Below are 24,422 nucleotides of genomic sequence, written 5' to 3'. Positions count from 1 at the left end.
CGGTTTGCGATTCACAGGTGATTTAAATCCTGGACAGACAAATGGACAGACACAGTAGAGTATTATATATAAAGATAGAGATCATTTTTACAATATAACCTAACATTTTATTTGCCTTTTTAATCACTTCTGCACATTGATCAATGTACTAGTTTTCTTTTATACGTCCTGATGTTTGCATGGGAAGTTGTATATGCACATTTTGAACCTCTTTTTGTGCATACGCAAGCTTTATAAATGAGGCCACACCTGCAGTTTGAGGTCATTTCATATCAAAGACCCAGAGAGAGACAATGTCGGGGGGAGCATGCTCCTAATGAGACGACGGATGGTGTCCTGAGGGATCTGCTTCCAGATCCTGGACCAGGGCATCACTGAGCTCCTGGACAGTCTGAGGTGCAACCTGGCAGTGTTGGATGAACCCAAACATTATGTCCCACCCAGAGGTGTTCTATTGGATTGATGTCAGGCGAGTGAGCGTGGGGGCCAGTCAATGGTATCAATTCCTGCATACTCTCGCCACATGAGGTCGGACATTGTCGTACTCCAGGAGGAATCCAGGAGCCACTGCACCAGCATAGGTTCTGACAATGGGTCCAAGGATTTCATCCCAATACCTAATGGCAGTCAAGGTTCCGTTGTCTAGCCTGTAGAGGTCTGTGCGTCCCTCCATGGATATGCCTCCCCAGACCATCACTGACAACACCACCAAACCTGGTCATGCTGAACGATGTGACAAGCAGCATAACATTCTCCACAGCTTCTCCAGACCTTTTCACATCTGTCACATATGCTCAGGGTGAACCTGTTCTCTCATCTGTGAAAAGCACAGGGCGCCAGGGGTGGACCTGCCAATTCTGGTATTCTATGGTAAATGCCAATTGAGCTCCGTGGTGCCCACTAGAGGACATTGGGCACTTAGGCCACCCTCATTTGGTTATAAGGCAGCAGTTCTTGCCACTGCAACATCCAAGAACACATATCAGTTATCTGTCAGTTGACATTTGAGGATGAGTTTGCAACTCATTGACAGCAACATGTAAATTGAATGATTCTGATTGTTTGGTCAGAGACATTCTCATCAGTGGCCTGCCTGCTGGAGGTCATTTTATAGGCTCTGCCAGTGCTCATCCTGTTCCTCCTTGCCAAAAGAAGCAGATGCCAGTCCTGCTGATGGGTTAAGGACATTCTACGAGGGGCCCTGTCCAGCTCTCCTAGAGTAACTGCCTGTCTCCTGGAATCTCCTTCATGCCCTTGTGCCATCGTGGAGAAGTTGGACTACCTGTGCCAGCTCTGTAGGGTCCAAGTATCGCCTCATGATACCAGTAGTGCAACACTAGAGAAAAAACAGATGAGGAGGGAAAAATGTCAATGGCCTCCACCTGTTATACCATTCATTCCTGTTTCGGGGGTTGTCTCATTGTTGCCCCTCTAGTGCACCAAAGCAGCTGAAACTGATTAACAACCCGCCTCTGCTACTTAACTGACCACATCAATAGCCCAGAAGTTTCATGGACTTGACGCTATACTCTGATTAAAAAGTGGTCCTTTCATTTTTTTGAGCAGTATATTATAGAAGTAATAAGAGCAGCTCACTACTCAAAAGGAGAAACAACTGGACTCGAACCTGCAACCTTTTGGTTATAAGGCAGCAGTTCTTACCACTGCAACATCCAAGAACACATATCAGTTATCTGTCAGTTGACATTTGAGGATGAATTTGCAACTCATTGACAGCAACATGTAAATTGAATGATTTTTTTTTTTTTTGGTTATATTCTAGAATAAAGGCGCACGTTTATTTGATATTTGGACTAGTCTTCACGTATTATACACATCACGTCATTATTACTATAACATAGAAAACGTTTCCGTTTTAGGTGTGTGTTCAGCATTTCTTGCCTTGTTTTTCATGTCATCCTACATTTACCCAGATCATTGTAGACACAGAACACACATGAAATGTATATATTCCAAATAATGATGTATTATTTACTATCTACAACTCCAGGCACCTCATGCCCAGTTAAACAGACCTGAGCTCTGAGAATCTTGAGGTGCATTGAGGTGGGATGGGATAGCAGGCTGCTTGGGCTGATGGACACATTTGCAAAACAAAAGACGCTGATGAGGAGGTGCGATGGAATTTAAGGGGGCCCGGGATTACGACGTTTTCCATAGGCTTCAGGGATTCTAATGTTTAGATAGCAAATAATAATCCTTTGCCTTCTAATGTTAGGTTTTGACATAAGTGAACATCACACACTGATTCAAAGCTTCTCCATCGTTGGCGTGATGTTTTGCAAGGTGTACTTGTCCCCATATGCAAAACCACAACTGCTAAAACTATCTCCACCTATTTTCGCACAGACTCCCCGCTAGTACAAGGGCGGACCATAAGCACAGTAAAAATAATACTGTAAAATAAGCGAGATAAAGAAAAAGAACATAAGCCAGGGAACACACCTCAGCTGTAAAATCACAGCATGAGACAGGAGGAAATCCAATGAAGTGCTTTGACCAGAATCTAGCAGAATCATCCAGCAACAAAGTATGTGCTTTGACTGCATAAGGAAGTCTTGTAGGGCATAGAGAAATGGCATTGCACAAAAGACCATAAAGCATGGATTGACAACAAGCTAAAAGGAGTGATGTTATCCTCGTTGGTGTGTCAGAAGAAGAGTCAATGAAAAGTGCACTAATATTTGCCTGCAGCCTTCTATGAAGCACATTGATAGCTCTGTCATGATCTGAGGTGAGTTATAGCCATCAGGGTAAGGATCTGGTCCAAAATCAATGAAATGATGACTGCTGAGAAGGAGAAATAGAGTTTGATGCATTGTGCTGTACCTTCGGGAAAAAGGGCCTATTGGCAAAAACGTCATCTTCCAGCACAGTAATGACCCCAAACACAATTAAGACCTACATGGAATAAAAGGCTGCAGATGGAGTACTATAAGGATTAGAACAGCTACCCCAGAGCCATGACCTCAACATAAATGACAGTGTGGGATCAAGGACAGAGAAAAGAACGAAAAGCAGAGTCAAAAAAATAGTTATGCCAAGTCCTATGACAAATTTCTAAGAATTTAGCATGGGACAATTAATGACAAATACTGTATGGGTTCTGTCCGGTGTGAATTTTTGTGTGGGCATAAGAGCTGGTGATTTGTGTAAATCGTTTCCCACATTCAGAACAGCAATATGACTTCTTTCAGCGATTAATTTTTCAACAATGGTTTAGTTTGCTTACTTTTTTCATAGCACAGGAGTGGACCTTACTCTTGGGTCGTGAAGTGTGATTGGTTTTCTGGAGTGATTCCTCTCTCCAGTGTAAAGTTGTGTGTGGGCATGAAGACTGACAATGTGTGCAAATCGTTTCCCACTTTCAGAATGGCAATGTGGCTTCTTTTGGGGGGATTCATTTCCCAACAATGGTTTAGTTTGCTTACTTTTTCAGCACAGGAGTGACCCTCATTTTTGAGTCCTGAAGTGTGGTTGATTTTATGGAGTGATTTTTGCCATGTTAGTGTTTCATTGTCTTGGGTTTGCTGCTACAACTCAGCATACTACTGGCATTGTCCCTAAAAGTGCTTTCTTCTGTAAGTCATACAGAGTAGTGGTAATTGGTAGGGCATCCAGATGAGCTTGGAAACTTTTTTTTGGTAAGGTCTGTTGATCGCATGGCACACAGTCTGGGTGCTTTTATTCCATATCTGGTTAATATCAGATTGATATTTGGCTTTCCAATCTGAGTCCAGAGTACACAATAATCGCTTGGGACTGAAACTTCAGTGATCCATGTTTTACCTGACTGTTTTTCTTTGACAACCATGTCTGGTTTCCTGACATCTATCTTTCCGCCTGTTGGTATTGTTATGCCCCAAGATGCTAACACCTTATTATTTTTGGTTATTCATTCTCAAGTGTCATTCCAATGCATCTCTGGTACAGGCAAGTTGGACATTTTACATATATGTCCAGTGAATCAGTCTAGCAAGTTTATTGTATCTTTGTTTGTTTAAGCCTTCTGTCATCAGAAACGTGCAACCAGCAACTAGAGTGACTGTTTTATCTCTGCTTGGCAGAATCGGTACCTTCATGTTTTCCCCTTCTTTTCATTCATTGCCCTGACCCATCTTGTGTACAGGTCATTGTCTTGTGCAGCCTTTATTAGGCGCTCGTCCCTGGGTGTTAACTGACTGCCTCTAAGCCAGAGGTGCCCAATGCGTCGATCGCGATCGACCAGTAGATCGGAAAGGTAGTGCAGGTAGATCGCGTTGCATTCAAAAAAAACTTTTTTTAAACATTAGTCTATCATATATCCTCCCTATGGCATTTGCCACTTGATTGACATACAGGGCGGCCAGTCTGAGATCTCTTTTCTTCAAACACACTGGTCATCCTGCACGCACGATCAAACGCACAAGCTACTGCAAAACTCCAGCTGTGATCTAGTTAGCCTTCCATTTTATATCGACTAAAGAAGGGACTTAAAAAAAAATTGTTTGGGGAGGGTATGGGCTGAATGTGGGATTGGAAGAGGATTTTTTTTCTCCCAATGTCACAATCGAAGTGAGTTTGTCCGAGGTTCAATCACCAATGAGGGGTGCAGTGAGTGTGTACGCCTGATGAGCCCAAAATAGGGTGAAACAAGTGTCACGTACTCTTTGCATTATTTGACGGTTAACTATGTAACATTCTATGATCTGCTTCTGGCAACTGAGAGGGCACCCGTGGCGGATGTTTGCCGACATGCAGACCAACCACACACGTTACCTGGTAGGTAACCACCCATACAATCAGATTGTGATTCAGACTTCGAAAGCTATGTATATATATACTAATAAAAGGCAAAGCACTGACTGACTGACTGACTGACTGACTGACTCACTCACTCACTCACTCACTCACTCACTCACTCACTCACTCACTCACTAATTCTCCAACTTCTCGTGTAGGTAGAAGGCTGAAATTTGGCAGGCTCATTCCTAACAGCTTACTTACAAAAGTTGGGCAGGTTTCATTTCGAACTTCTACACGTAATGGTCATAACTGGAAGCTATTTTTCTACATATACTGTAATGTAGTTGAGCTCGAAAGCTGTGGGGGCGGAGTTTCATGTGACATCATCACGCCTCCCACGTAATCAGGTGAACTGACTGTCAACGCACTACATAGAAAACCAGGAAGAGCTCCAAAAAGCGCTGAAGAAAACATGCATTATATAATTGAGAAGGCAGCGAAACAATAAGAAGCAAGCGAGTGACATATACAACCATATTCATGAGTGCTGCTACCTCGGAAAGAAAGCAAGGTGTAAACCTAAACTTTAAATTAAGTTCATAGACAGGCTACCGCTGGCGTTTCACATGCCCACGGGTAATGCGGGATACAAGTTTAATGAGAGGACGCAGGATATAAACGAGAGTTTTGATCACTTTGTAACTAAGTTAAAATTGTAGGTGAAGGGGTGTGCTTATGCAAATTCCGAGAGACTGTGTTTGTGGGGGATTGACAGTTAAGGCGGGTGGGGGAGTCACGTCATCATCTCCCCTCCCATTCACCTCATTTCGCTCTGAGCTGAGCTCTGCAGCTAACGCAGTGTTACGACTTTGTGACGCTGCCACCAAATACTCACAGAAAAATCCACAAGTTAATACACACGCTGTGTCTAGAGTTTCTCCACACTGAATCCTCCAGGCACTACTTACAAAAGGTTACATTGACAATCGTGTTATTTTTAAAATGTTTCCTTTTATTAGCACAAGCACAGCTGAGAAGCTTCGATGCATGTGCTCCATAACGCGTTAAAAATCACGCATTTAATCACAAGCAAAGGGGAACTTCTGTCAATGCATGATTTAATGGTACAACGATTACATTGATCAGTGCTTCCCGATTCATTTTAGCCTCGCACCCCCTTGGTTTGAGAAGAAGTATGAAAAAATATGAGGTCAACACAGAAAAACAGATCACCAATTCAAGCTTTATGAATAATCGATTTGCCATCACTAATTGTTTTGGTAAAGCCATACTCGGTGTAATCCTCCTTCCATTTTATAATTTTTCTGCCACTAGCCATGATTAAATGAACGGTAAAAAAGTAAGAGCGAAGCGAGGGGGACTTATTTAGGCAGGCAGGCGACAGCTCAATAGGTCGAATTTGGATACAAGTAGCTTCTATTTAGTCGCCAGAAATATCTTTGTTAGGAATGGAAGTTGAATTTAGTCTTTAAATTTCTATGGTAAAGAAAAAGTTATACAATGATGACTACATTTAACTATATAAAGTCAAAACTTGTATATATAAAGTCATTCCCAAATGTATAAAGTCAAAACCTGAGTATATAAACACGGCATTGGAATATTTCGGAATATATAAAGTCAGCGTCGGAATATATAAAGTCAGCGTCGGAATATATAAGTCAAATCTTGCAAATATAAAGTCAGCTTCGGAATACAGGCTATAAAGTAAGCGCAGCAATATATAAAGTCAAAACTTCAATATACAAAGTCAGCGCTGGAATATCCATCCATTTCCCAACACGTTGAATCCGACCACAGGGTCACGGGGGTCTGCTGGAGACAATCCCAGCCAACACTGGGCGCAAGGCAGGAACCAATCCTGGGCAGGGCACATGCATCATTTTCAAAACATTAACCGAACAGTGTTTTTTTAATTTATTTTTCTGAATACGTTTTTGTTAACTTAGTTCAGTTCAGAGTCGTTTCAATCAATAGATTTTGACTTTCACTTTATATATTCAGGAGTGAGTTTATATACTCTGATGTTGACTTTATATAATCAGGAATGATTTTATAAATTCCGACGCTGACTTTATATATTCAGGTTTTGATTTTATATTTTTCAGCGATGACTTTATATATTCAACTTTTGACTTTATATATTCGGGAATGACTTTATATATGGGCAGCACTGTGGTGCAGTGGTAGCGCTGCTGCCTCGCAGTTAGGAAACCCGGGTTCACCTCCCAGGTCCTCCCTGCATGGAGTTTGCATGTTCTCCCCGTGTCTGCGTGGGTTTCCTCCGGGCACTCCGGTTTCCCCCCACAGTCCAAAGACATGCAGGTTAGGTGGACTGGCGATTCTAAATTGTCCCTAGTGTGTGCTTGGTGTGTGTGTCCTGCGGTGGGTTGGCACCCTGCCCAGAATTGGTTCCTGCCCTGTGTTGGCTGGGATTGGCTCCAGCAGACCCCCGTGACCCTATTCGGATTCAGCGGGTTGGACAGTGGATGGATGGATGGACTTTATATATTCAAGTTTTGACTTTATATATTCTGACGCCGACTTTATATATTCACAAAATCTATTTATTTGCCTGTTTGGCACCCCATAGTATATGTGTGTGTATATATGTACACATGTAAGTGTATATGTATATATATATATATATATATATATATATATATATATATATATATATATATATATATATATATATGCCAGCAACACTCATGACAATCACAAAACAATTACATTGTCAATCATGTTACGTTATTATTAAAATGTTTCCTTTTCTTTTACTCCGCCAAGTGGGTATTTTGCTATATATATATATATATATATATATATATATATATATATATATATATATATATGATATGATATGATATGATATGATAACAACACTCATATCAAAGACAAAACAATTACATTAACATTCATGTTACTTTATTTTTAAAATTTTTCCTTTTCTTTTTACTTCTCCGCTACGAAGCGCGGGTATTCTGCCAGTATATATATAATTTTTAATGTAGGTAGATCATTTCGACCTGGTCATTTTAAAAGTAGCTCGCAAGCCAAAAGAGTGTGGGCACTCCTGCTCTAAGCCATCCATGGGTTAGCTCTTGATCTACAGTATGTATGGCTGGAGCGGGAGGTCTGCATACTTTCCACTAAATCTGTAGTCTTTTCAATTGCTCTTCCACTTCTGTTGGTCAGTCCTTTTGTTTTCTTGCTTTTGTTGTCTAGCCATCTGCACTGCTCTTGTTTGTGTAAAGGGTGGGGGTGTCTCTTGGGTTTAATTTACTAAGATTTTCTTGGTGTGCTACCTAAACAGTGAACCTCACTCTTTAGTCAGGACAGTCTAATTGTATGGTTTATTTCTTACTCTCTTAAGTCTGCAGCAAGGGTTCGGCGTGACACCTGCATTATTCCTAATAAGGTTTGTTTTCGTATTTCACAAGGAGTTACTGCAGCGTTTCTCAAAGTATTTACGACCCGAGTTTTCATAACAGTTTTAATCGCGCCCCCCCCCAACACTTTTTTGAAATGTAGATGCATATTTTATTATACTTACTTAACTTTTATCGACATTTATCTAACTCTATATTTATTGTTCTAGTATCAGAATGTAGTTTAAGTTAATTTGTTTTGGTTTCAACAGATGTTTTTTTCATATTTTTGATTCTTGTTTTCTTTTTTTCACATCTTTGCGTCCCCCTTTTTGTTACTTCGCGCCCCCCTAGTGGGTCCCGCCCCACAGGTTGAGAACCACTGAGTTACTGTAATTGGTAAGATGTCAAAATGGGATGAAAGATTCCCCTTTATTAGTCCTGTTGATCCCAGAACAACCGGCACTATTTCTGGTTTTTTTTTTTGTCCCTCACTTGGCATATCTCAGATTGCATTTCTTGGTATATTGTCATTTTATGAGTAGTCACTAGGAACTGATCCTTCTATTAACCAGGCTTTCTTAGTCTGTTTTTCCTGGATGACTATATTTTTGATTTTCTGGCATCTGTTTTTCTGTCAATCGGTATTGGTGTGTCTCATGTGACTAACAACTCCTCATTTTCCATTATGCAGTTTGGGTTGTAGTCCCAGTGTCCTTCTAGTGCTGGTAAGTTGTATTTCTTGCAGAGTTTCCAGTGTGATTTCCTTTGTGGTTCTGAAGACTGCTACTTATTGAAAACTGAGCAAAGCTCAGAACCAGAATATGGCTTCCCCCCGCTGTGCGAACTGTTTTGTGGTTCTGAAGATGGCTCTTTTTTAAGAACTGTTTCCTACATTCAAAAGAGGAATACAGCTTCTATATTGTGTGAAGTCGCAGAATCGCTTATCGCATTCTGAACAGCAATATTGCAAATTTACTAAAAACCATAAAGGTGAAATCTCTCGTGCTTTGAAGTATTTTCAGTGAGTCGTACAAAATCAGTTCAGCAGAGTACAAGAGGAGAGCACAGTTCATGATGCTGCCAGCAGCTTTCGTTTCACGGGTAGATGTTTCAAATGCAGGTGCACAGTGTGGTCGGTCTGATGTTGTGTTCACATGCTATCAGACAGACAGTTAAAAAAAAGGTTTATCGAGTTGTAAATTTTATGTGATTGCCCTATGAAATTGTAGCTACAGGTCAGACAATTTGGAGAAAACAAACCTACCCAAATTCTTCCAGTTGTGACATACCACTAGCTTTGACCGAATAAATACTCTATGTGATTCTTCTGGCCACATCTTCAGTGGTTTTCTTGGATTCCACAAGTGTTTTGGGTCTTTCTCCTCCATTTGACCCAGCTGTGGTTGATCAGGCCTCAGCTTGGCACCAGATAGTAAGTAGGCTTACTTCACCCCTCATGGCTGTCCTATGTTGAGCCACAGCCATCTAGAGTGTTCGGTGGTGCTGCTGATGGCTCTTCTCCTCTTTCTCCTTCGATGTCCATTAATCCATGGGCTCTGCCCAAGGAATCGGCCTGTGAAACCACTGCATCCTGTCTCTACAGGCAGGCACCTTGCTCTCCAAGTCTTCAATCGTGGACCAGCCCTCAGACTTGGGGAGTTTTCTCTTGAAAGCTTCATCCATATAGAGGGACTGCCAGCTCTTGCTTGGTGGCTTCATATTAGCCAACTGTATAAAAAAAATAACTTGATCAGCTAGAAATGCAAATTTTGTGGTGAAATTGCATTTGGAGCATGTGATATATATTAAATATTTTCTATCCCCCGTGGTTACGTCCATGTAGTAGTGAAACAGGACAGTGAGGAGGGCCCTGCCCAACTTCCTACTCCTGACGTCACACTTCCCCATCCCCTCGGCCCACAGCCTCTGTGTCAGATTAGCATGAATATATTGCTCCTGCAAGCAAATTATGATCCTTAGCGCGATCAGAGAAGTCACAAAATCAACCGGAATGTTCAAGCAAATTCTAGAAAAACACCCGATCTAAATCTGTTAAGTAGTTCTCTCGATCGCTAGCTAAGCACAAGTAAGGTACAAGCCCTGAGGCTGGAACATGAATGCGGAGGTCCCAACCCCTTCCCCTCGTCCCACTGCATGTCTCTCAGATTCATGTAAATAAATCGATAGCGCAAGTGAACTATGATACTTAGTGCGATGAGAGAAGTCACAAAATCAACCGGAATGTTCAAGCAAATTCTAGAAAAACACCCGATCTAAATCTGTTAAGTAGTTCTCTCGATCGCTAGCTAAGCACAAGTAAGTACAAGCCCTGAGGCTGGAACATGAATGCGGAGGTCCCAACCCCTTCCCCTCGTCCCACTGCATGTCTCTCAGATTCATGTAAATAAATCGATAGCGCAAGTGAACTATGATACTTAGTGCGATGAGAGAAGTCACAAAATCAACCGGAATGTTCAAGCAAATTATAGAAAAACACCCGATCTAAATCCATTAAGTAGTTCTCTCGTGAAAAGCAGACAGACAGACATTGGATTTTATATTTTGTCACAATAACAGTCTACAGAAATCAAAAAGGGTTGGGGCAGCAACCCGTATATTATGCCCTGGCTGCAAATGGGTATTTTGGTTGAGTTGTTCAAGGGTTGGAGTCCAAAACAGAACTGTTTTAAGATTGCAAATATACCCGGGCAGGAAGTGACGTCATCGTGGGGGACCAGAAGTGATGTCACGATTAGCGCCGGAAACCTGAAATAGCATTGTCTGGACCTGGAAGTGACGTCATCAACAGCGCCAGTAGTGGAAGTGATGTTATCACAAGCACCGGGACCTAGTGGGATTTCCCGTGGATGGTCTGCAGAGAATTGAGAGAGAAAGTCAGTGCTGCATGCCGCCCCCTCGTCTGGCATGGTACTGTTATTATTCAGGCCCTTTTTCTGGCTCCCAATCGCACGTGTGTGACAATATATAGAAATATTTTAATTTGCTCGCTATTTTCAGAAAAAAAAGTGTATCTATAATTCTTTTTATGCCAACCAAATAACAAATCAACAGAGTCCTTGCAATTCCTCAAAAAGTGAAACAAAAATTCACCCGAGGGCAGTGAAAAGAAAAGGTAAAATTTCACGAGTTGGACCTCTGAAAACCCCACTACCATGTGAACACAGCATGGTTCATGATCCTGATTCAGTTATCTTCTAGTTCCTTCCTGAATCATTACCGGGGAAAAAGAACTCTGTCACTAGTGATTCCTTTGTTCATCATACAAATACAATACAGTAAAAACATATTTATATTAGAAGGTATTGATTGTTTGTTTTGTATAATTCATTATTGAATCAGTAAAGCCCAGAGAATCACACGTAAAGTTTTTCTGTCCAATACACAGGTAAATTTGAAAAAGGAAATGTACATGCCAGAGGTTATAGGTCACAGCGATGACGATAAATGCCACGGACTCCCACAGAACTCTGGGAGAGTTGCCTAGGCAACAACTTGCCATTTCTAACACAAAATTGAGAATCCTGCAAGCAAACCAAAATGGCATTGCAGGAAAATGATAAACATTATTAAGATTTAAAAGAAGACAGACAGAGAGAAACTCATTTGAAAATCAGATTCCCTGAGTATAAATAAATCACCAAAAGATACAAAGGGACAGGCACAAAAAATTAATATAATGTACCAATTATAACTGTGAGCAGAGATGACCAAAATAACGTTTGCCATTCACAGAAAGATCTCTAAGGAAACTCTGGATCTCCATCTATCCTCAAATGGCATTTTCTTGGAATTTGACACCTTGTATAACTCTTATTACTCTCTCTCTCTCTCTCTGCCAGGGCAATCCAGAAGCTGAATGGCTACCAGTTTGAGAACAATGCCCTTCGAGTCTCCTACATTCCAGATGAACAGTCAGCCCAGCAAGGACAGCAGAGCCCAGACAATGGCCGGCGAGCAGGATATGGACCCCGTGGGGTACCCCGCCAGAGCTCACCAGGGACTGTGGCTACTCCAAAGCACCAGCATTCCGACATCCCCCTGCGCCTCCTTGTACCAACGCAATATGTGGGTGCCATCATTGGAAAAGAGGGGGCAACCATCCGCAATATCACAAAACAGACTCAGTCTAAGTAAGTAGGCTATTAGTAAGGGGAAGGGTTGTGTGGAGTTGGATCTTAAACTATAAGTTCAGAAGATCATGGGTTCAAAATGTAACCCTCGTCCAGGTGTCCTCCTTTTGGAGTCTGCTTATTGGTCTCATCTAAAATCCACCCAGTCAGACCATTTATCTACAAACAACAAATGGAATCTTTTGTATTTGTATGCAGTAACTTCAAAGACACTATATAAGGACAGGGTGATTGTTTGTGCCTCACAATCACGTACCATCATTACAAACACAAACAAACAACTTTAATAATAATAATACATTTTGTTTATATAGCGCCCTTCCCATGCTCAAGGCACTTACAGAATTTAAGAAAGAACGGCAGTGTATACATTATATAGCATTGTACAAACCAGATAAATAAATAAAGAAAATTAAGACAGTAAATTCAGAGAAAAAACCTAACAGGCAACATAACTGATGGTCTAGAACACACACATACAGGTTACATGAACATCTTGACAGAGAGGTAAACTGAGAGAAGCGTAATAAAGTCAGGTAGAGGTAAAAGCCTTCCTGAACAGATGAGTTTTGAGTTGTTTTTTAAAAGAATGCATGGAGTCCGCTGGCCTGATTAATTTCGGTAGGTCATTCCAGGGTCTGGGCACTCGCTCTACAGCTGAAGGCCCTGCTGTCACCCATGGAGTGAGGATTAGCGTGGGGCACAGCAAGATTGCCAGAATCAGAGGACCTTAGTGGACGGACAGGCACGTAGTGATGGAGAAGTTCACTGATGTAGTTTGGCGCAAGGTCATTTAAGGCTTTGTAGGTTATTAGTAGGATTTTATATTCGATTCTGTAAGACACAGGGAGCTTTGTATTCCCCATAGCACCTTGGGTGCCTACAATCCCAAATTATCTTGCAAAAATGGAGCTATAAGACAGTAGCTAACATTTGGTTCACAACAAATTACATGATTTGCTCAGGGTCATACTGGGAACTGAACCAGCATCCTTGCGCCTCCCAGTCTCACACCATAGCCATGGGAAAATGATTTCACAGGAACTGCATCCTAAAAGTTTAAAATAAAAACGATGGAATTCTGGCTGTAGGCATATATTTCTGGGCTTCACTTTTGAGACAAAATGATTAAGATGATTTTGTTTTAATTTAATTGTGCCCTGCTTATTAGAGAAAAACTTCAAAAAACAAAATGAATTAAATTAAAGTAGAAGCCTGATGGGTACCTGAAGTGAAGACCACCAGGCAGATTATTACAATAGTGTGATGGTTGGCTGGTTAGGGTTTCTGATTCTTTGTCTTGCAACTCATTCAAGTCCTCTGTTTCATTGCAGGATTGACGTCCATCGTAAAGAAAATGCTGGAGCTGCTGAGAAGCCCATCAGCATCCATTCAACCCCAGAAGGCTGTTCTGCTGCCTGCAAGATGATCCTGGAAATCATGCAGCAGGAGGCAAAGGATACCAAGACGTGAGTGGGGAGTTGTCCCATGGGACTGTGGGGGGCGGCACACATGTTAAGAATATAAGACATTTGACAAACAAGAGGAGGCCATTCAGTCTATCAAGCTTGTTTCTTTAGCTAATCTCATTCAAATAGTTAATAAAGGTTGCCAAGGGTTCTGCTTCAACTACATGTCTCTTTACATAAAGAAGCGCTTCCTAGCTTAGTCCTAATCTCCACTGGTGTTCTCAAGTATGTGATTCACTGTTTTGTTGAAATAATTCTGCTGGATCTACTTTATCATTCCTTTGAGGATTCTGAAGACCTGCACTAGATCCCCATGCAGTCCTCTGCTTGAGTCTGTGACAGTAATACACAGAGGCAGCCTTAGGGGTGTGCGGGGCCTAGGGCTTACCAACGCCACACAGTGCCGGTTTCGTCAAATGCTGTTTACCGGTGGACTATATAAACATGCGCACAAATTTAATGTTAACATTATTTTTGCAAGACACCATACCAACTTTATCAAAATATAACAATATAATCTATTAAAAAAGTGCAATTCATAATTCATGACAATACCACGACAGTGCGAAATGTGATGCATTGTCATGTGGAAATTAGCAGGGCCTAATATATATATCATATATATACTGGAGAATATAACTTGATAAATCCACTTGAACGGGACACGCAGACCTCAAAAGTAGGGCCCCCTTAGGCGCAGGGCCTGGGGCGGTCGGCCCACTTGCCACCCCCAAACGCCGCTCTTGGTAGGACATGTCCTTAAGTCCTGGGATGCACTTGCCTTCAGGTGCTGCTATGTCTTTTTTTGTAGCACTGTGACCAAAACTGCACACAGTGCTCCAGATGTGGTCTGACCAATGCATTACATAGTCTGAGCATAATGTCCTTCAATTTATATTCAACAGTTTTCACGATATTACTTAATTACTGGGCGGCACGGTGGCGCAGTGGTAGCGCTGCTGCCTCGCAGTTAGGAGACCCGGGTTCACTTCCGGGTCCTCCCTCGTGGAGTTGCATGTTCTCCCGTGTCTGCGTGGGTTTCCTCCGGGTGCTCCGGTTTCCTCCCACAATCCAAAGACATGCAGGTTAGGTGGATTGGCGATATTAAATTGGCCCTAGTGTGTGCTTGGTGTGTTTGTGTGTGTCCTGCGGTGGGTTGGCACCCTGCCCGGGATTGGTTCCTGCCTTGTGCCCTGTGTTGGCTGGGATTGGCTCCAGCAGACCCCCGTGACCCTGTATTCGGATTCAGCAGGTTTGAAAATTGATGGATGAATTACTTCTATATCTTCCTTAGAGAATGAGATTGTTGAGTCAACTTAAACCCTTGAAATCCTTTCCAGAGGTTGCTTCCTGTAGGTCTGTGTCTCCCATAATTGACATTCCATTTGCCCAAGTCTAGCACTTTGCATTTTTCTTCATTAACCTGAAAATTAAAAATGTAAGATTATTCATGCCAAAATGAAATGCAATCCAATGTGTTTACAACGTTGACATACAACACAAAAGCAGGTGGTGCATTTTATTTTGGCACAGTTTTACTGTGTCATAATTAAAAACTTATCAACCAAATGATCCATTGCTTTTTACTATGGCACCCAAATTTATTGTCAGCTTAAAATTCAATAAAAAAAGCATATCATGTTCATAGATCCCGTGCCGTAACTAAAAGGAAAAGCAGACGTATTGCAATTTGCTTAGCGGTAGCTCTCTGCGTATTACATTTCAATTTGAGTCCAAACTTTAATTGCACCCAAAACTAAAAGGAGTCAAATGACCAATCAGCTTCAAAAAGGTGAGGCAAGGGGGCGTTAACAATTGGGGAATGAGGCGGTCCACTTCTAAATGTTTCTGTGTTTGGCCGGCGAGCATTAGTTTAGTCAATATGGACTTGTGGAGTGGTTATCTGAAACAATGAAAAGTATGTTTTATGTCTCGATGAAAAGGTTTACTCTTATGGTGCCTAATGCTGTTTTCGTTTCTGTACATGTTAAATTAACTTTCAAGGTGTGGGTTGTTTGCGATGTTTACGAAGTACTGAACATTTGTTAGTGACTCCAAACTTGATTTCTTCATAGCTTTTTATTATACGTATAGCTGAGGTCCTGACTCTCTGTGGTCATTAAAGATTACTGGGCATCTTTTGAAAAGAGCAGGGTTTATCCCAATGTCCTAGCTAAATCGTCCAGATAGATAGATAGATAGATAGATACTTTATTAATCCCAAGGGGAAATTCACATAATCCATCATGGTCCCATCCATTCTAGCCCCCTAACCATCCCCTGTCTCTAATTGGCTATCTCTCTTTCACTCCTTCACCACGTAATAGTTAATGCGTGGTGAGCATACTGGCGCAATAATGGCTGCTGCTGTCCCATCATCCAGGTGGGTGCTGTGCATTGGCAGTGGCTGAAATGGTTCCTCTCTGTCTAAGTGCTTTGAGTAGTGAGAGGTGCGTGCATCCATGTTATTATTATTTTATTATTGTTATTATTCCCTCTGTGATCACCAGATATTATTTACTTTCTCCCTTCCTTCGTCACACAACAGAATGAAATTTCCATTAATATCATCAGCTTCTATCTGTTTAATGAGGCGGCGGATCCCCTATCTTATCAACTCCCTGTTCACCTTCTTTCCAAGTGCAACTCACTCAAGATTAGAACACCTCTTTTATATCAACTGTTGATGCCCCTTAGCCCACATTTTGATGTGGATTGGTCATTAGATTACTTTTAGTTTTGACACAATTAAAGCGTGGTCTTGAAATCGAAGTGAAATACATGTGGAGCTGCTGCTAAGCAAAATGCAGTATGTCTGCTTCGCTTGTAGTTGTGACATGCAGTCTACAGACATAAACTAAAATGCAATGTGCTTCTGTATTGTACTTTAAACTGACAAGAATATTGCATGCTGTAGTGAACAGCAATTGATCATTTGATGGAAACATTTTTAGTTATGACATGATAAAACTGGGCCAAAATTAAATAGCATATGTATTGTATTTCAATGTAGCTAACACATTGGATCACACTTAATTTTGGAACAAATAATCCTCCATAGTGTGACCACACGGGGGCACCACTGAGCCCAAACTCTAATACACCACACGTTACTGGAATAAAACAAAGGATATTTACTTCCCACAGTCCTCTCTGCAGTAATGTGCCACATAACAATACAAAGTACACAATTCTTCCTTCTTCTCTGCCTCCTCTGAGTGTTGCCCGCTGCATCCCGAATACCAAGCACTTCTCACAATCCTCTCTGCAGTAATCAACCACAAAACAATACAAAGTATGTAATTCTTCCTTCTTCTCTACCTCCTCTGACTGTTGCCCGCTGCCTCCCGACTCCCTGATGTTAGGCAGTCGACTTCTCTTTAAGTCTGACCCAGCAATGCCTCGGTTGCTACGCTGTATCCCAGGCCATAGACAAAGTTGGGAAGTCCTTCCCTGACAGTGCCCTCTAACGATACCCAGGGACCCCAACAGGGCTGCACTTCTGGACTCCATGCCCCAAGTACCCCTGAGAGTATCCTGACTGGGTTACCATATGAGCACCACTGCCACTTATTTCATGGGGAGTAGAATGACTCCTTTTCCTCTGTTTTTCTTAGTCTATCCATTAAATCATAATAAATATAAATTTATTCCCTTATCCTGCCAGCCAATGGCCTTCCGTCCGGGTAATGATACGTCCTCTGATCCGTCTGGAATGCCCGTTCGCCTCCTACAATAGTTAAAAGATGAAGGAAGTGATTCATGTCACAAGGTGCAAGGTTATGTGTGACAATGAGAGAGGAGGTGATGCAGCTTTAGCAGGACCTGCCTTACTTTAAGTGCTCTTAGAACATAAGACATTTGGCAAAACGAGAGGAGACCATTCAGTCCATCAAGCTTGTCTGTTTAGCTCATAGCTAATATGTCCCAAGGCCAGAAGGTAGTTAGAGTTCAGCTTGTGGAAATGCTTGCAAACAATCTCTGTTTCTATTATTCAGTGACTCCTTAAAATTCTTGATTTTTGTTTTATTTTTCCATTCAGCGCGGAAGAAGTCCCCTTGAAGATTCTTGCCCACAATAACTTTGTAGGAAGGCTGATTGGCAAGGAAGGACGCAACCTGAAGAAAGTGGAGCAGGATACCGATACGAAGATCACCATTTCACCGTGAGTTTCCCTGTCTCTCTCTATGAAGCCATTTTCATCAGACATGGATAGCATCCTGTGATGGCTTATTCTATGAATGGCACAACATAAAACCAATATTCACTGAATGATTGCTTAGTTGATTTGCTTAATCTTATGGCTTTTTGGTCTTGGGTTTCTTTGTCTGTATGCTCTGTCAAATGTGTGCAGGTCACTCTAGGACTGCAATGAGCATTAGGACATGGCGATTATCCTGATGGCTTAAGGTGAAGATTCCTTTTATGTAGTGAATAAGCTGACAAAAATAAACAGATGTAGGGGAGAACTTTGCAGTCGCAATCAAGCATCACTTCATATATTTAATGTTTTGTACTCCAGTATAGGAAGGCCCAGTGGTTTGCATGGTCTCACAGCTCCAGAGACCTGGGTTTGATGCCTTCCAATGCGACTCCTTTATTACAACTTCTTCTCACATCCCAAAAACATACAGCTTAGGCCGATAACTGTCTCTGAAATGGCAGCAAGAGCAAATATGACTTTGTGTGTGAGCAGGGTCTCCATTATCAACTGCCTTGCATTTGATGCTTCTGGGATAAGCTCAGGTTCCCTGAGATCCTTGAAACAGGGAAAAGTGAACCGACAATATAGTTTTGGGAATTATTTTGATAAATATGAATACATTAATGGAAAAGTGATCTTATACAGGTGTTTGGTCACGGTGTCCCTATTTTCCTTTCCAGACTCATCATTATTTAATGTGAACAATCCCATCTACTGTACATCCTTTGTGTGTTTTTTCTTACTGGCCTGGTCTCTGTCAGGGTTGACCGCTACTGTAGCCAATGTTGTGCATGAACTAGTTCAAAAGAGCGCCTTTCATTGAACAAGCTCATTTTTCTAAGAATGGTGAACTTAAGGTAACATATTTGTAAGTGAAGAACTTGAACATGAGCTAGTTCAGTTTTATGTGACATTCTGGATCTGGTTTAGGTGCAGATTAAACATTTTCTCTTACCCTGTAATGTATGGGTGGAGCCGAATCCGAATACGGTATTCGAATAAGCACAAATAGTGGATTTTTACAAATATTTATATCGTATTAATTTTTGCCATTTAACGTAAAATCAAATAGGTGCTGTCTGTGTTTGCCTGCTTGGGTTTAAGCTGCACCCCCTCTGACACGAGCATGCGGTGAAGTTCCACTTTCGCTTTTTGGAAAATGTTGTACTTCGCGAGGCCACTTTATATTTTTCGCCGTTGGACATGCAATATGTGACGCGAATTTTGACCGGCAGCATAATAGGTTGGAAATAGAGGTAATTAATATGTATACTTGTATCTACAGTATTTAATTTCTCTTTTGATTTAGAGGATATTAGCATATATGGTTACATGTGTTTGTTACTGGGTATAACTTGTGGAAGACGAATGTTCTCTTCGTTCCCTTGTACTAATTCATGTCTGAGAAGTAAGCTTTACAAAACCATGTAATAGCATGCTTTGTTTTAGCAAACAGAAAAGTGTTTGTGCAAAGAACTCAAGGTCTGAGCATTCCACACATGAGTCTGCCTTATCACGTTTTCCCTTAGCTTACATCTGAACGCCATAACAAAAGGAGCCAAGAAATCAAGTTGCACAAGGGGCGTTGAAGGGGCTAAAGGTTTGTGTATAATAAATGTGTTGACTGTTACATTTTATAATGATATTAAATTACGCATTCTAGGGGTATAAAACTGGACCCCACCCAACAGACGGGGTTCAGAAGAGCCCTGACGCTGTCATGTACATTTGATTGTCTGCTTTTCTGAAACTCTTCTCACCGTGACTCTGAAAATAAAGCTGCTTTATAACCGCACCTGCTGTCGGGTCTGAGATTTCGTCCACAAACTCAATAAAGTATCTCTCTATTATATAAAAAAAATCCTGCGACGTGACGTGACTTTTGTGAAGAGATTCTTCAAGTCCCGCAAAACTTTGGCCATGACATTTTTTCAAGTCCCACCCTCCTCTCAATCATATTCAACCATGCACAAGGTCCTCTCACCTCTCATTCATGTGAATGCTTTTGTCAGACACAGTTCCTGCTCTCTCAGCTCTTATACATTTTAACGTTTTCCTCACTTTAAGTTCCCAATTAAAGAAGACGTATTATGTCCAAATCTTATTGATGAATTTCATCATGAAGGGTTATCAACAGAAAAAATGAGTGCACGGACAATCCTAGCATTGAAGTCAAACGAATTAACGCCAAAAATGTTGATCGGTTACTCAGCAAATTGATTAAATGCATATCAGTAGACTATGCTGAAACAGTTGGTGGTGATCATGAGGAACATGAAAACATCAACTTATCCCGAAGAATGTCTACAACCATTAACAACGTCCGGTCTTCCACCGCACAAATTACTGTTGAAAGAAGGATGTATCCAAGAAAGATAATGTAGTAAATCTTCCGCGGATAACATTAGACAACAAAGGACATCTTGATATTCCATTCCTATTAAAATGTTTCCCGTTAGAATAGCTTTTGCAAAGACAATTAACAAATCTCAGAGCCAAACATTTGAAAAAGTCATTTTATTTAATAGAGAGAAAGAAACGAAATTCAATCACGGGCAGTTACACGTTGGGTTGTCACGATGAAAGTCCAAACACAGAATCAATATTCAATGCAATATTGATGAAAATGTTATTCAAAAAGTTGTTTTTACTGAAGTTTTACAGTAAACGTGTAAGTTTAAAAAGTATTTCCTTGTTAATTTCAAAGCCAAACAGAATTAAATCATATTACTCAACGAATAACGCAACATGAAACACAATTTACTTTCAAATTATTATGTTTTACTGTTTTTTAATATGGTTAATTACTCGCTGTAATGTAAAATAGTTAGTTCTATTATGCATATGTAACAATTCCCATGAAAATAAAAATCTGCGAGTGGCAGAACCACAAAGAGGCTAGCGTGTAGTGCAGGCCCAGGGGTTGGCAAGCAAAGTGAGCAGGGGGCCAATAAAAAAGGCTTCATAATTATTGCATTTTATTCAAGAACACTGTAATAGCCTAATATAAGGCATGCAAAATTGAAAAAAGTAAACTCATGGTTCATTTATTCTCACTTCTTAAAAAATACAAAATGAACTGAACATGAACTATAGTTCGAAATAGAAATGGTGAACTATGAACGTGAATGTATTCATTTTAATCTGTGTGAACGGAACTCTAAGCTAGTTCTTGTTAGGTGTGAACTTGCACAACACTGACTGTAGTGCAATATCCCCCTGCATTCTTATACCTTTTGTCTTGTATTATAGTAATCATGATAATTAAATATAGAGAAAAAGCCTTTAATGTAATCAGATACATTATAAATTTAATTCAAAAAGTCTTCTTTAAAACTAGGATAAAACGGACTCTCGTATAACTCCTTTAGTCTGAAAGATCAGTTCTGAATGAGCATTTTGTCTTTTATTGGCTAAATTGTATAATTATATGAACTCCACATGAGGTTACATTATGTGACCATGCTGTAATGTTGAATTTTCTAAAAGTAGGTTTTGTAAGGAGCTATATATTTTATATAACATGCAGACATCTTGCACTGATATTTGATTTACTTGTACTATTTCCCTTAAAGCATTGTTTCTAAACCTTTTTTGGTGTCGTGATCTAGTTTTTTTTTTCTCATACAAGTGTCATCACAAACCACCAAAGGGGAAAAGGGGTCTCCCTTGGTGAATCAAATGTGATCCTCAGAGCGATCCCCCATGGTAAGTTGAGCGCGATAGTCACAACAGCGACCCACCATATGACCCAATCGCAATTTACCAGGACCCACTGCCATTAGAATCAACAGTGACTCCCAGTCAACCCAGTCTTTGAGAAACGCTGCCTTAAAGCTCTTTGTCAAAGTGTTCACTTTATTGGGTGCCATACTGTTTTCCTGTTTTGTTTTTTTTTTCTGGTAATGGAAATCAAGAATGCTAATAGCTTTGAAGGGGCTTATTGCTAACCAAGTTTATTTCCTGGCATAAGCAAAATATGTACAATTTCTAGCCCCTTTGGAGCCTAAGCAGTATACCCCATAACTCATATTCTCTGTGTAGGTAGGAATCCTAAAGTAGGTGTGCCCCTAAGGCCCCAAAAAGTCTAGAAAGAGCACTTCCGCCATCTTGGAGTGCAAATAAAGCAAATAAGATGGGAAAATGTAGGTGTGGATAAGTCAGATCACATATCTGACTTCCGTGTGCTGCGTTGACTAACTGCACTAACTGCATCCATGCACTGTCCCCATATTCATGTCTTAGGCTGCAAGATCTCACACTATATAACCCAGAGAGGACGATAACTGTGAAAGGTTCCATCGAAGCCTGCTGCCAGGCCGAGCAGGAGATCATGAAGAAGGTGCGGGAAGCCTATGAAAACGACATGGCAGCATTGAACGTAAGTGAATCAGGCAGCCAGTCCTGTAGCCACTCTCTCTTTCTACTTGTCTCCCTAAAACCGTCCATGAGATTCCTCATATTTTCATCTTTTTCATCCTAACTTTCTAGATCTTATTTTCTTTTAACTTGTTTCTCTTTGTTCGCTCATTTGATTCTTAATGTCCATCTCCTTCTTTGTTTGTATTGAGCCCTTTTGTTTAACCTCAGACCCTTGTATGATCCTGTTGCTATTTCACTGTCTGAGGCTTTCCTTGCATTTATAGAACAATTTGTGATGGCAACTGAACTTTCCCCCACAGCTTCAAGCCCACTTGATTCCAGGATTGAACCTTAATGCACTTGGAATCTTCCCACCTTCATCTTCCTCAGTGCCACCTCCTCCTGGGAACTCGGCTTCTGCTGCCCCTTATGGATCATTTGCGGTAACTACACATCTTCTTATTGCTGTCTCTGAAACCTTCTGCACTGGTTTGAGATCTTGCTGTGTGTCAGAGGGACTTCATTACATTGTATTTGACTTTTTTTCCAAAACAGAACTGACTTTATTATCAGATGAAAGATTCTTTTACACATGTACTGCAAAAGATAGCCATGTAACACATTGTTTCTTTTTTTCTTTTGCAGCAGACACCAGAGCAAGAGACGGTCAATGTATTTATCCCAGCTCAAGCAGTGGGAGCCATTATTGGGAAGAAAGGACAGCACATCAAACAGCTTTCACGATTTGCTGGAGCCTCCATCAAGGTGATGCTTTCATTCTCTTCCCTTAGACTAGCTGATCTAAATTAATGTGGCGTGGCATGTTAAAGTTAAGCTCTTTATGGGATAACATATTGTAAATACATTTTGTGACAGCAAACCTATAAATGTCAGATATGGGAATATAAAGGAATATAAGGAGGGAAAGGCTAACAAGAAACTCCAATAAAATATAGATGATGGCAGTTAATCAGAACCTCCTCATAAAATATAAAGGAATATAGATAACCAGACCATTCTTCGAAATATAAACAAACCCCTCTCATAAAGGGATGATGGGTACCCTAAACCCCCTTGTTAAATAAATGGAGATAAATTGTCACAAGAACCCTTACTTATTGTAGCAGGGTGCCAACCAGGCAAAACCCCATTTAATTACAAGGGGAAAAAAAATGAAAATATGCACTTGCAGGTGCTGTTTCTAAGTACTCACTATCATGGTCAGGTCCGAAATGAGATGCCACCTTCTGGGAGTGTCTTCCTTTTAGACCAGGTAGACTGGAAGAGGCGGGGCTTCTCAGCCCTCAAGGGGCGGTTCCCCAAGGCTGTGAGGGTAAAAAGAGACAAGACTGTTAACGACAGCACCACCTCTCATCCCAGGGTGATACTCACATACTGTACCTTAGGTGAGCCTTGAAGGCGACCCTCTAGCGCACATATGTGACACTATTTACTGTAATACCTCGTTTAACAAAGTAGATACATTCTGAGAAACTACCGTATATACTCGCATTTAAATTCTCTCACAGAAAAGTCGGGGCTTGATTTACCGTATAGTTTCCAGTATTTTATAATGTTGAAGTCACTAGGGCCATCTTGAATTAGAAACTGTTCTATCAACAAACTGGCAGATACACTTTTGAAGAAAAAACAGGAGAGGCGTGTAAAAAAATCTAAACGATAAAAAAGATACAAAGTGAAACAATACTAAAACCCAGTACGAGAGACAATAATCATGGTCGAGAGAACAAGAGGGTCAAACCCAAAAGTACACACAAGAAAAGAGCACAAAGATAAACTTTGGCAAACACTTCAGAGATCTGAAATCCACATATTGGCACTTGTTTATTATGCATGGGTCCCAACCTCAGAAGCCACGGCCCTGGCAACACTGGAAACAGACGTAACGATGGAAATAAACAGTGACAGCCCTTCCAGGACCCCAAATCATACCAAATCATGACAGAAACGAACCACAATACTGAAGAGCTACTGTATGACGATGACTGCATCCACCGAGTGACAGTGCATGCAGTGACTGTTACATTTATATATTGTCACTTCCATGACGTTGTTAGTTCAGAGATTACAGTCA

The 24,422-nt window shown here is 40.9% G+C and overlaps 1 protein-coding gene across 2 annotated transcripts in view; it reads left to right on the top strand.

Annotated features, from left to right (window-relative positions):
* igf2bp1 (insulin-like growth factor 2 mRNA binding protein 1) overlaps positions 1-24,422 on the top strand; it is a 172,101-nt gene that overhangs the window by 137,834 nt on the left and 9,845 nt on the right. The window contains exons 6-11 of one of the 2 annotated variants that reach the window (XM_039739584.1): positions 12,002-12,292; positions 13,627-13,761; positions 17,804-17,926; positions 22,211-22,346; positions 22,648-22,770; positions 22,976-23,092. In XM_039739584.1, coding sequence (XP_039595518.1) covers positions 12,002-12,292; positions 13,627-13,761; positions 17,804-17,926; positions 22,211-22,346; positions 22,648-22,770; positions 22,976-23,092 — 925 coding nt within the window. Of the gene's footprint in view, positions 1-12,001; positions 12,293-13,626; positions 13,762-17,803; positions 17,927-22,210; positions 22,347-22,647; positions 22,771-22,972; positions 23,093-24,422 lie in introns of both variants that reach the window. The other variant, XM_039739583.1, reaches the window with a different exon arrangement.

The sequence above is a fragment of the Polypterus senegalus genome, chromosome 17 (assembly GCF_016835505.1).
Source record: "Polypterus senegalus isolate Bchr_013 chromosome 17, ASM1683550v1, whole genome shotgun sequence".
Classification (NCBI taxonomy): Eukaryota; Metazoa; Chordata; class Cladistia; order Polypteriformes; family Polypteridae; genus Polypterus; species Polypterus senegalus.
The sequence above is the reverse complement of the archived record's forward strand: the minus strand, read 5'-3'. Positions and strand labels throughout refer to the sequence as shown.